This window comes from Pomacea canaliculata, linkage group LG3 (assembly GCF_003073045.1).
Source record: "Pomacea canaliculata isolate SZHN2017 linkage group LG3, ASM307304v1, whole genome shotgun sequence".
Lineage (NCBI taxonomy): Eukaryota > Metazoa > Mollusca > Gastropoda > Architaenioglossa > Ampullariidae > Pomacea > Pomacea canaliculata.
In genome coordinates this window covers 30,801,583-30,815,521 of record NC_037592.1, presented here as the reverse complement: position 1 = coordinate 30,815,521, position 13,939 = coordinate 30,801,583, and the positions used below count along the sequence as shown (strand labels likewise).

At 38.5% G+C, this 13,939-nt stretch overlaps 1 protein-coding gene across 1 annotated transcript in view; it reads right to left on the bottom strand.

Annotated features, from left to right (window-relative positions):
* Window positions 1-13,939, bottom strand: part of LOC112558564 (transient receptor potential-gamma protein-like) — a 93,712-nt gene that overhangs the window by 5,253 nt on the left and 74,520 nt on the right. The window contains 6 exon segments of the mRNA XM_025229094.1: window positions 10,005-10,194; window positions 10,780-10,821; window positions 11,109-11,303; window positions 11,905-12,106; window positions 12,878-13,236; window positions 13,710-13,849. Of these exon segments, the coding sequence (XP_025084879.1) occupies window positions 10,005-10,194; window positions 10,780-10,821; window positions 11,109-11,303; window positions 11,905-12,106; window positions 12,878-13,236; window positions 13,710-13,849 (1,128 nt within the window).

The window sequence follows — 13,939 nt, the reverse complement described above, 5'->3', positions numbered from 1 at the left end:
CACAAAAAAGAAAGAAGAAAGGAAGGAAAAAAAAAGAATAAAGAAGACAGAAAGAGGCATACAGCACATTAAGTATCAGATAATTCTCAAGTTAAATGTTGAAAACACTGTGCGGTGCCGAAGAACATCTGTGCACCGCTAGTTCAAATGCCATATTCTTGCAGGTCTACTTGTGATCGTCCAGTCTGTACTTTTTGTGAGTTAAAAATACAGTGAGTTACAGCAGCAGGTGCGACGTGTAGTGCTAGTAAGTAAACATGTAAACCAAGGGTCTCTTCCCGTCCGGTGCAGTAGTGAGTACAGAGTTACGTACAGCACGTGCAGTCCATTACAAGTGTCTTGTTAAAAATACACCATGGACAGGTATTTCCGAATTACATTTGAAACAAAATTGCATCGATTAACCGAAAACAAACATGCATAAATGTAACACATGATTATTTTGCGCGAAACAGATCGCAAATTAAAATACTGATCTGACAAACAGTTCGTTTGATTCTACGCTCTTTTCCTTAATTAAACGAATGTAAGTGAATGCTTGTTAAAAGATAGCATGTAAACATCTTTTGCATGTTTTAAAAAAAGTACATACGGTGCTTTATGCTTTACAACAAGAAAGACAAAGTTCCCGAAGGAAGCAACTTATGCAGCCATTCACACAAGATACAAGATGTGGCCAACGTTAGCAATGGGGGGGGGTGTTTATTTAATTAGTTAACAATAAAATAAGTTCAACTATTTTTTGGAGGCGCTCATCTCTGCAGACACATTTCGCATCGCATGTTTGTTGTGCTTCCAAAAACACTTTCCACATATTAGTGCATTCTACTTTGCCCATCCAAGAGACAAGAGACAGTATATTTGAGGTCTCACAAATATAAGCACGAAAGGCAAGCAAATACTGAGACATGCAGACAACATCAAGGAGATTATATGCAACACAGATTCATAGAAAAAATATATAGTGCAAAGGGGCAAATGTTATTACAAACTTGTAACTATAAAAGAAAACAAATGGACAAATGTATTTTCATTTACGAACAGGCATCTGTCAGGAACACTAGGGATTATTCAAAAGCAAATTAAAAATGACATTGCCTGAGGCTGGCAACGGACAGTCAACCCAAACAGCTGCTAGCAACAGTCGCAGAAAGCAAGCATGGTAGCATAAGACTTGATAATTATTTCACTTCACTTGCCTCTTTGAAGCCAACCCAATTTTAATTCTTCACCCTGCCTTTTTTTTACCAGTCAGTTGCTGGCCCCTGCGAGTGACAATAGTTTCAGATGCTAATTTTTATTTGTAGCATTGAACACGCCACGACCTGTCGCCCCAAAAGTGTGCAAGTGAAGAAAAATATTTATCAAGCGCTGCACACTGATATCAAACAAAAGAAAGGTAGGCAAGGTGCTTGACTTTGCAGGCAAAGCAAAATATAAGCAGTCGGATAGTTGCAAAAGAAAGAGATGGAAGAGATGTCTGGAAAGAGACTGGGACAGAGTTACCTGATGTCATGGATACACGGAGTTTGTTGTCTGGTCAGAGGAATCATTCTCAAAGCTACTTTAAAACCTTGAACATCTTTCTCTCCTCTAGCTTCTTAGGATATTGCCATGCTGCTACAAATAAAATATTTTCTCTCTTCTTGCACGATGTTTAGCTATGCGAATGTTCATCGTGCTGCAGCCTTTAGCTATATTCATCAAGTTACAATGTCTGAACTTTACACAGTCTCTCTGTTTTGGGATGGTCATGTGAAAACAGGCGTGATTGTGAACATCGATTCACTAGAGACGGTATGCTGACCAGACGACACAGCAAACAGCTGACATTTATGTCGGGAGATTCTAACCTTTGCCAAAAGTAGTGTGCCGAGAGGTGAACCACCAGGTCCCATTAGCCCTCCTAGAGGCCGAAGGTCAGGGGAAGGTATTGCAGAGGATGGTGGCGTTGCAGGCATCACCACTCGAGCAACACACAGCCAAGCGGGCGCACGGCACAGGACAGCTAGCACCCCGGAGGTCATCTCAGCCAGTAGAAAAGAGCATCAGCAGGTAGGGTGGGCGAGAAAATGCAAGTCACGGAAGTATAACTAGGGCTGTAGAAAGTGCTCGAAAAGAAACAAAGCTCTGTGAATGGTGCTGAAAACACAAATAGGACCACCACAACATGGACACAGGCAGTAAAAAGTTGTTTTCTCGGCTGTGGCAGGGGACTACACAAATAATAAACAAAAGACACATATACAACAATGCACGATACTCAGAAAAAAAGATAAAACAAAGCGACCCCTGGATTAGAGGTTAAAGAATTGATCGTTAACTGGATTAGTTAAATTTTTCAGAATCGTTCTGAGATGAGACAAGACCGATGAGTGTTACATGCCTGCCCAGTGAATGTAAGTCAGCAAGTCAACAAAATGCACTAAAAGTTGTTACCTTGCCATCGCTGCTTCATCGACGGTAGATAGCAATCTGCTAGACGGAAAATAAGTGACACGAGGGTTTTTCAAGTGAGAATAAGTGTCCAAAACCGCAGTTACGGATTCATACTTTCTTTACATCAGTTCTATGAAATCCAAACATATATCGGGTACCTTACTTACAAAATACCTTCCATTTGACCTACACTAGAATATACGGGAACATTATAGAACAGGAGACACCTATTTGCAGCAATCTCTTTCAAACTGAAACGGATTGGATTTTTTTTCCGAGAAGGGTTTCCATCAGTTTAATATTTTCTAAATTAATCACGTTGACAATTACAAAGACTTTGAAACTATTAAATACTTGTCTTTCTACTATTAGTAAATATCCACGCTACTAGCACTATTCGAAACGCACATTATCAAGAACAGAAAATACAAAGGTATCCTGCCAGTCAAGATATTATTGTTTTCGTCTATTCATGTACTGGTCTTTAAGCCATAGGAAGTGAAAAAAAGGTCAGGCAGAGATTCGTATTAGCATGGTTGTTAATCCATGGAATGGTCATCCTTTGAAATCAATATTTATGTTAAAGTCTATTGACAATATGTTTGTCATGTACAAACAAGATATAAGTAGCAGCATGAATATACTGTAGACAACGGGTTGTTGATGCGGTCATCAATGAAATGAAGTGGAAGTGTTCAAACAGATGACTAGAAAACAATCCTACCTTCTTTGCTTGGACCTGCGTATATCCACTTCATGAAATACACAAAGAATGTTGCTGGAGATTGTGAATTTTCTTGTGATGAATCGAAATAATGCCTGCCATAAGTAAAAACACACGCAAAAAGTATGCACGCTCGCACACTCATAAATGTTTGCACGTGCATGTACAAGCCTGATATTTCATGCTTCATGCGCTCAGTGCAAGCAAGCACGCGCAGTGCTTCCATTGCGTAATGCTTTGAGTCGACACATTAACAGAACAAAATGAACATTTTTACACCTGTTGAAAGCACGTAAAACTTATTGTTATTTTCAGAATGATCCAAGATCTTATTATTTCATTTCGTTTTGAAAATCCATTTTGTAAATTATTTTGTTTAAATTTGCACACAGATGGTAGCTACTAAAGCAGAAACAAATTACACATCCTTTGGATCTTAAAAACAACTTGAAAAAAATACTGTTTTGGGGTTTTATGGGCTTAAAAATGAATAAATTTAGTATATACAACTTAGCAAAGCAGAAGAAGAGCCAAATAACAGCAGCAAATCACTGTATGGACTATTTATCAAATGCGCATTGTCAGCACAGACTGTAAGTATCCATGTGTACATCATTGTCGTCCACGTCGAGTCACAGTCTCGTCATTGTAATAACCACCAGCAACATTCATGCAACAGCACCAGACAAACGACCATTTTGTACAACAGATGAGGCCACTCCAACTGCAGCCAAGCTGAGCATGCGGGTATCGAACTCAGAAGGTGTGTTATTTGCAAAGTTGTTTGTAAAGGAAATGTCCATTGCCAATCCCAGAAACCTATTTTTAAAATTCTTTTTCCCACAGCGATGATAGCACTCCATCGTGAAACTCAAGCTCCACAAACCTCCAATCTACCCGAAATGGGTCTTCAAACAATCCTAAATATTTCCCCATTTCGTGTGAGCGATATTAAGTCTCTCGTACTTTTTTGTAGCTTGAAAGTGTAACTTTCTGCTACCAAAGTATCTTTGTTTCTGATAAAAATTTAAATACTAAAGCATACTTAATATTTTTTAAATGCGTGAGTATCTACCTTAAATATATTTTATAAGTATTAAAATATATAAAGAACGGAAAAGGAAAGAAGAGAGAAAAAGTGAAGAAATAGGGACAGAAAGCAGCAAATGACAAAAGAAAGAAATAAATAAAGAAAGACACAAACATATAATCTACAAACATATAAATGTTAACAGACACAATTTTTGTATTTAAACTCTGGTTATATTTTTGGCTTAACAAGTGCTGCTTAACACTGGAATCTACGAAGTGGTCTGTACTGTACAAAACCATTAATGAAAGTAAACAACTCTAACAAATAATCATATTTTTCAAACTTGTCTGCACGAACATCCTAAGTTTGTGCAAAAAAGTCAAATCGAAGCTAGAAGAAAAAATGTATTGACATAATTCAGCTGAAGATTGCTATTCCATGATGGACAATATGCAACAACATGTTACACAGACCTCAGGGTCTTTTCCAACAACAATGTTTCATCGATAACTGAAGACCGAAAACATTGTTAGTTTAGCTAAGCATTTAATAAAAGAGTATCTAACAAAATCTTCTAATACACAAAAAGATGCGATAAGGATAACAAAAATATTTGCTTGGAAACTGCAACTAGCGGAACATCAGAAAGTTACTTTCTGTAACGGTTGTGAATGAATGATACATGGTCTGAGAACAGAGGGAATGATGCGGCTGAAAGAAAGAATGTGCCGACTGGGCCACACTTCTTTTCTTCCAGCTGTCTGTAAATGTTTTCCATTGTAAACTTTCAAGGGTGGGCACAGCTGTTAGAAAGGTTTCTTTTCACGCTTTCTTTTCAATCCTCGACATCACCTGTTTCTCTCGACAATTAAAAATAAAATTGTCCGAGTATGCAAACATTCACAACCGGACAGAAAAAAGTATGTATTGCAAAATGAATAAGAATTGAAAAAACAGGAAAATAACAAACAGACGACTGGCTGTATCGTAACTATCACGATTTGTAATTTCTTCTACCTGTGCAACAATTAAAACAGAAAGATTTCATGAACGTGTTCACCTCTTAGCTCCCATTAAAATTCTATTTCCAGCTTAGAGAATAGACTGTTAGATATGACATCACCAGTGAAGATTTATTTTTAGAAAAAGGTGACCACTGTCCTAGCACTAACGACAAATTGTTTTATTGATTTTTTTAAACTTATGATAATAATGATTATAATTTGTGGAACACAAAAGTTTCAGATTAATGATAAAATGAATAAAATGAAGATTATTATTGTTTTGCACACTGTTGCTCAGTCTTGCAGAAAACTAGGAATTCTAAGCACCCAGCAAAGAAACAGGGAGGCGAGGTAGTAGTAGAAAAGTAACCTAGAAAACACAAGTAAACAGTCAAAACTTGAACAAATATGCTATACAAAAAATGAACATCATCAACATCCAAATTGTAAACTAATCCACTAAAATAATAAACATCATCATATTATGTGAATTTGAACCGCGGTCACGGATGACTGCAATGCATTGACGCTGGTCAGTGTACACACATGGATGCTCTGACCTGCAGAGTGTGCAGAATGCTTGTTGAAAAATACAACAGTGCGCCTTTAAAAAAGAGTACAAAAACGTTAAAGGGGAATTCGACAACGAGGTCACTTGGAAATTGTGGAAAATTCTTTTTCTGGGCACAGTTTATTACTATCAAGGCAGATTGGAAGATTGCTGGCTCTCACCTTATTTTTTTATATATCAATGTTTTCAATGATGGCGAGAAAGGGAAGACAAAGACAAGAAAGTGAATCAAGGCCATGGTGATCAAGAACAAGAGCAAACCAGGAACAGATTTAAGGTATTGTCAACTTTAAACGATAAAAAATACCAACACTTATGGCTTGAGGACATTATGGTAAAACAAAGAAGAATGTACTTGTAAGATTTGACGAAGGGGTCCACGTGGTGAAGATGCTGACCTCTTGGTGACCCGAGAGGCAGGCAGTTGGAGTATCTGAGGTTTTACAAAACGACCCGTCTTAACACAGATGGAGGATAGTTTTATTCTCGTCTGGCGAGCATCAGGCGCAAATGTTTTATGTTTAAAAGAAATTCGTCCATTTCTTGGTTAACCTATTCAAGAGGAAGACGTAAACGTTAGGGAAAGCTCCCATAGGCTAATGGTAAAAAAATGCGGTGAACTGTGAGTGGTTCACCGTGCGCAGAAGTCGGTGTGTAGCATGCGGATCTTATATCTTTGATCTCCACGCTCACTACAATGTGAATAAGGCTGTGAATAAGGCGCCTATTGGAAATAAAAGAAGGGGGATTTTTTTCAACCACTGGTCCGAGCGAGTTTCAAACTTTCGACCTTTTGTTCAGAAATCCAGTACACTGAAGATGTGACTACTGGGAACGATAAAAATGTACATCTTTCTGAAAGAGGAAGAGTTAACAGAGGAAACTCCAGGAGGATGGGATGGGGCAAATTATCTATAGAAATCTCACACGAAGAGAAGGAAGAACAAACAGTCCTCCTTGTCCCAAACACTAATTATGCTTCAACTCGTTCTAGCTTCACCATAAACCGTCACAGATTGATTAATGAAAGGCAAGATAAGCACTGTCACGTCTGCATCAATTGATAAATTAAAGCAGGTTTTTCAGAAACATTGACAGGAAAATGGAGGACAGAACTTTTGAGAATTGAAATAACAATGTGTCGTTTTTAAAGGACAGTTAACACAGGTGTTTTAATGAAAAGTCAGAAGCAAAGGAACTTGAAATGAAAGTATCAGACAATAAGATAAAAAAACAGAATGAAAATACGTTTGTTGGTTGGGTTGTTGGCGGCGGAGGAATAACAGGTAAAACATTTTCTTTAACGCTGCCACTTTGACCTAAACCCTGTGACGAGTACAAACACCAAAACACGAGAAGTCCAACAGCTAAACACTCTTTTCACATCTAGTTACTCGCACAAAAAGGTAGAGACGGTAAACCAAGGCCGACTAGACAGACAGACAGACACACAGACAGACACACAGACAGACACACAGACACACACACACACAGACACACAGAAAGACAGACAGACAGACAGACAGACAAAGGTGGTTGGCAGACAATCAAAGAGAAATGATTCAATCCTACAGGTTTTGGCTTTGAAATCAAACATCACACTGATATGCATTAATCTTACAGAAATGAAAAATTTAACATTTAATATTTTGCACTCGTTATTGTCACAAGGATCACACATTCTTCTCATTAATTTGCATATATTCGCAAGTACAAAAAAGAGACTAAACATAAGAAATTTGCACGTATGTTTAGCTAAAACAAACTGAAGAGTTGATTGCAGTGGCACTATATCACTATTAGCCATACAAAACCTCTTACAGGTCTTAACAATAACATTCCACATTAACAAGACCTGTCCAAAAACTGTACAACACATCTCTCGAGAACAATACACTCTATACAATGCAAAACTTTATCTGTGTAAGCTTCTCAGACATGGACACAGTGTTTTTGGCATTATATTTGCAATTAACACATTTTATGCTACCTGATTCAGTGAAAAAAAGCAAAACTTCTAGCAAGGTATTTCAGGAAAGTATGAGTGTTCGAAAAAAATACAAGCCTTCATACATAACATGTGTCACGTGATACAGGGGCATTTCCTTGTTTTCGTGAACACAAGTCTTCAGTCATTCAAACATTTGGATCGAGGAAGGGGAACATAGAAAATGAAAAGCATGCGCACGAATACCAGAACAACACTCGAACTACTTTACAGTCGGCTTTGAAAATAACTTTTGCCACGCAAGCGGCATCCGTTATGTAGAGTCACAGACAGCTTATTTCCTGTCAAGGCGGAGGCATTGGAAGTAAAACTAGTATAAAAACAGTAGTCATGCTGAAGCAGAATGCTGCAGGAAATTCTTTTGGGGAAATTTTCCAAGTTCTGTGGAAGGAACATTTCCGTCCTCAATGCATCATCACCGCCAGCTTTAGAAGACCGCAAGGGTACAGTCGTCTTGCTGAAATCCACCCTGCTCATTACTTTTGCCCTTTCAAAGGCAGAAATATGAGTTTCCTAAATTATATGAACATTTTATGTGCCAAATATCACTGATTGTTAATAGATAAGTGCTAGAAAATGAAGCAATCAAGAAATGTCTGCACCACGAGCTGCTAATCAAGTAAACTATGGTATTGTTTGTGAGTTTTACATTCTTTTTCTTCTTCGCGTACAGGGCTTTGACAGATAGTTTACAAGTAAGAATAATTCAAATAAAAGCAAATATTAAAGCTGGAGACTGAAAGATAATTAAGATATATTCATCCAATGCAAGACAAGAATTGCACATAAAGAATCTCTTTACAATAGGAAACAGAGTACAGTATTGTTTCTTTTGATCACGGACAGATTGGAAGAACTCTCTAGCAAATAGGTTTATCAGTCATGTGACAATATTTAAACAGGCCAACACATAACACTGTTATTTCCAATAAATCAACACGAACACTACAAATAAATGTGAATATCACCATAAATTTTTATCATCGAATTATTATCGTCTAACATCCAAATTAATGACAACAGTAATAAATACTTCTGCCTACTAAAAGGGAAGGCTGCGAGATACCTCATGTGAGACATAAACTAATAATTAAGAAAAAAAGGATAAAAATATTTATAAGTAGTATTTAACGAAATGAAAGGGAACATTAATACATTAAACTTCCAGTAAAGGGATACAAGCTGCTGACAGACAAGTACGACTATTCACAAGGTTTCATCAGAACAACAGTATAAATAATATCAAACTATATATTCTTCCAGGGATTCCCATGAAATGATTTTTGTACAGTTAAATTTCAGCTACTCTGTATGTAGCTTGTTCAGCACATTTTTAGATGCTAATGAAAAACTAATTGTAATAGTAAATAAGTCATAATCAAAATCAGAATGAAAAAAAAAAAGAAATACTTATAAACCACGGCAACTGTATTGATTAAACAGTTGACATCCTTTCTCTGCCCCTTTAAAGATGCACAACCCTTTGTCCTGCATAATTATACAATTATCCAAAATATTAATAACAGTAGAGTATCATGTGATAATTAAGCCACAGTAGAATCGGAAAAAACTACAAAATTGTTTGTGGACAGTCGCAGTGGACGGCTGTAAAGCCCTGACATGTAAATGTGAGTACCGGTGGCCATAAATACTATCAATCGGACAAAAGCAAAAACAACTTAAAGAACTGTCATTGAGGCAACCACATACACAGATTAACTGCCGCTGACATACACACACTCTCACTCATATATGACAGAGCGCTCGCTGCCATGAATCACTTATTTCATTCGCTTTTATTTAAAGTATTTGATAAAAAAATTCAGTACTGATTTTTTAAAATTACATATTCAAACTCCCTAGGAGATTTATTACAGGAATGTTAGAGAAAGAGAAGGAAAGAAGTCTGCTGAAAGAATCCATTAAAGTATTTATAAACTCACAGATAACACATACTCATGACTATCAAGTGATGGGAGAGACAACTTCAATCAGAAAAATACTAAAATGGGCGATAATCAATCGTCAGCACGGAACGGATCCTGGTGGGCATGGGCCACGTTAAGGCTTGTACTGCTTAAAATGTATGAGGTCGGAGGCGAAAAAGCCCAAGGGAGAACAATGAACTGGGCAAGTGGGGCCTTAGTCAGGGTCGGAACTGTGCAACGACTCAAAGCTGACATCGCGGCCACCTGCCAATGTCTTCCAATACCGAAGTTTCTTACTTGTGGGCTTGGGCTGGCTGGGGTTGGGAGTCTTCATGCCATTGTTGCGCAGAATCTCCAGCAGCTCAAAGCGGAAGGACGAGACGTCCTGCTTGAGTTCGTTGATGTCGTCCTCGGTGACGCCCTCGCCTTTCTGCGGACCTCTTTGTTTGTTCATTATGTAGCGCCGGATCAGGTCGTGCATCACCGACTATGGAAGACACCAATCAGGTCTGGATTAAAATTTCTCCCCTATTGCTCTATGATCGTTAGTGTTACAAGGAATCTTTTAAGGATACAAAGTAGAACAAAGTAGAATCGAAAACTCAACTCAAGCACATGTTTCTTTACAGAAACAGATGAATAAAAATGTAAACAGACAACGCATAACAAGTAAAGTATGAAAAGCGGAGTGAAATAAAACCCATAAATAAATTTAAAAAAAAAAGAGAAACATGAATCAAAAGTAATTACGAAGTAATGTAGAGCCAAAAAGGACCACAAAGAGGACAAAGATAAGAGCAGACACTTTGGAACCAATGAAAAGCAATAAGAGTTTACTTGTATAGAAAAATGAAAAAAATTCCAAATCTCTCGCATATTGGGATGAAATGATATTTAAGAAAAGGGTAAAATTAATATCAAGAAGGAAAGAAAAATCTGACCAAAAATGTGTGTGCTGTGAGGGAAGGGGAGAGAGAGTTTAATTAAAGTAGATCGTGAATGTGAATAATGCACACCGATGGCCTGACAGAAAAAAAAAAATTACAATTAATAGTTAAGAACTAGCGCATACCTGATACCTTATCTCTCTTTCGTTCAATTTTTTGACGATTTTCTGCAACAAACGCAACCAGGTCTTCAAGTTTTCTGCAGTAATTTCAACGGAGAAAAATGATTAATATTAGTCTTACCCCCAGAATGATACTCAAAACATGATACCCAATCAACTAGTCACAGTTCTATCACAAATATGTTAAAATCAAAGTAATGTCTGTAGCATCAGAATAAATTAGGACAAAATCCATCAGTATGTAAACAGCAACATCCTCTCATCACTCGGGTGATGCTGGAATCAATATGGCTGCCTCTGCAAAACAACGTGTCCTTTATGTGACTATTTACTTTGATGCTCTGCCACCGGTTGTGCTTCTGCTGTTTGGAGCATGCACACAGCTTGCTCTTCAGCCAGCACAGTATGTAGTAGAAGGTCTTGGGGCTGGGGATGGTATTGAACGGCGCGGGTAAGGTGCCGCTGTCGTCGAAGTAGCTGATCCAGAGCTTGGAACGGGCGAACTTCCACTCCTCGTCTGCTTGGCTCTGCACACGACACAGTTTTGTCTCCTTAATTGACACTGACGAGCAGTCAACTATTTTCAACCCCCTTCTGTCTCCACTTTTCATTCCGTTTCTCATCAAAGCCGATTGGAAAACATTCATCCCCTCTACATACTTCTTTATTTTGTCCTGCAGTCTACCAAATGATAATGCTGTGACAGACTTTCGTATATCCCATACACTGGATTTTATTCCGATCAATTATAAAATTTTAAGGGAAGCCTTCCACTTTTATTCCAAATCAAAGCAAGATTTTACGGGTTTATTGCTTTCAACACGAAAATACGAGAACTAGAGCTCTTTGACTTTCACTGTTGTATGCAGAAGAATGAACTTTTTGTTTTAGCAAAATGCCACATAAGAAACCAGAATCGATCTAGACCAGCTATGTGGTAGATACTAACTTAACAGTATTCCATCCCCCAGCAAGTGTGGTCACCAATTACAGATATGTCTTGATGTAAATCACCCTCATAAGGCAGTATCTCCGACCCTTAGCAAGCAAGCAACACTTATACGGAAGTTCTAATGTAAATCACTGATGGCAGCATCTTCTACCTTGAAATATTCAAGCAACACTTACATAGATGTTCTGATATGAGTTACTCATCATGGCAATGAGCATGTTGAGCAGCACCACCAGGGCGATCCAGGAGTATGTGCCGAACATGAGCTTGCCGACGAACTCGGTGAACTCGTGTTTGAAGCGCGGACTTAGCTCGGCGTGGTCCAGGTCAACCAGTCCAAAAATAGCCCAGTACAGTGTCTGCACGATCTCGAACAGGCTGTGAACACGAGGCAGTCGTATTATATAATTGTAATCTCTCTCAAACACACTCTCTTTTTCTCTATTCCCATTTCATTTTTTTTTCATTTTTTTTTCCTGTCTGTCTGTCTGAAGCTTACTTGATCATGCTTCGTCTCAGCATAAGTGTACTAAAAAGAGACCCATGATCACAAGCAAGCTTACATACTTTGAATTTTTCGGCAATAGATAAAACTTTCTTACCAAACACGGTCTAATGACAGAGGTCAGCACTATCACTCCCACGATCACCAGATTACCTCCCCCTCATAAAGCGCAGAGACAAGTATACTGTAGACAAGGCCTTTACTGTCATTCAGATGAGTCTACCTACATGTATTTAGCTGCTGGGGTCACATCAACCCAGGACAAGCTGGCTATAACTGCTTCCATCACATTCATGAATCTTACTAATCGTCAATGAGTTTGGTCCTTATGCCTGTCTATATATGTGTGTGTGTGTGTGAGTGAGTTGTTTTCTGGAGATAAGAAATTCATTAGCGGTTTACCCAATTTGCAGGCTACTAGAAATCTGCCGGAACGGGTAGCAGACAAACACTGAAAAATTTTGGATGCAAGCTGTTTATAAAAAATGAGTTAAAATAAAGTGTAGATGAAACAGCAAAGCCAGTTGCTCGACAAATCAAACTCAAAAGATTGATCCTCGTGTTCCGTGCATTATCACATCTTCATGCTTTCACTCGGGGCACAACTACCACGTCTACCTACAAACAGGGTATGATTCACGTACTTGGCGAAACTGCGGTACTTCCGGTTACAAGGATCATCTTCAGCATCAGGGTTAAGGGAGCATTCCTTGGCACGCACCGCTGCGTAGTACCAGTACACGTGGTTCAGTCCACAGGCGAAGGAGAACAACAGCAGTGCGAAGATGACAAAGAACTTAAGGATGTCCATGATCATACGGCCCAGCGAGATTTGCAGCGGTCCCAGGTAAGGGTTGACCGTGAACATGTAGATGAGCTTCAGCGAGCTGAAGATGTTGGCGGCAGCGAACATGGCCTCGGCCACGAGGCTGGGATCGTACGCAGGCCAGTTCTCACGGGCAAGGTTCGCGTTGGGGTCAGTTCTTTTTTTCTCCTCTTGCACCTGCAAAGCAAATGCCCCATCGTTACACGTCCTGTAAATCTTTTGCACTCTGATACTGTCAGTGATTCACAAACACAACACAATATGAATTTTTAAATAAACATGAGAGATTCCGAGTAAAACATTTTTGACAGCGATTACATGTCGAGATGAAGAATTAAGAGAAATTAGCATGTCTGTATTTATAAAGGAAAGGAAGAAGAATGCAAGATCAGACCAGGAAAGAGGTCGAAAAGGACGAAGAAAATCTGACAAAGATACGGAGTTTGTCTTTAGCCTGGTCACAGAGATTTGGAAGCAGCAACACAATACCTTCTCCGTTATGGACAGAGCTTTCCACACGCCTATCCCATCATTCTTTCGTTCGCGAATGAGTATAGGTTCAGAAGAAAACTTTTCAACATTCAGACGAAAGGAATTCTGTTGTCTAGGAAGCAGACTTTATAATCACTGGTGACCCTTATAAAGATTACCTTGAAATAGGCGAGCAGTCGCAGAGTAAAGGTTGCGATGTAAAGGGAGTTGGTTGTGAAATCCAGAATGTTCCACATATCGTAAATGTATTCAAGTGCACCTTCGTCCCACAGTTGTTTAATTTCTGCCCATATTAAACCTGAAAAAGTAGATATATTAAACTTTTTAAATATGTTAACATAAATGCAGTTTTGCCAAGGGACAACCATGAAGACGACAACAACACAAC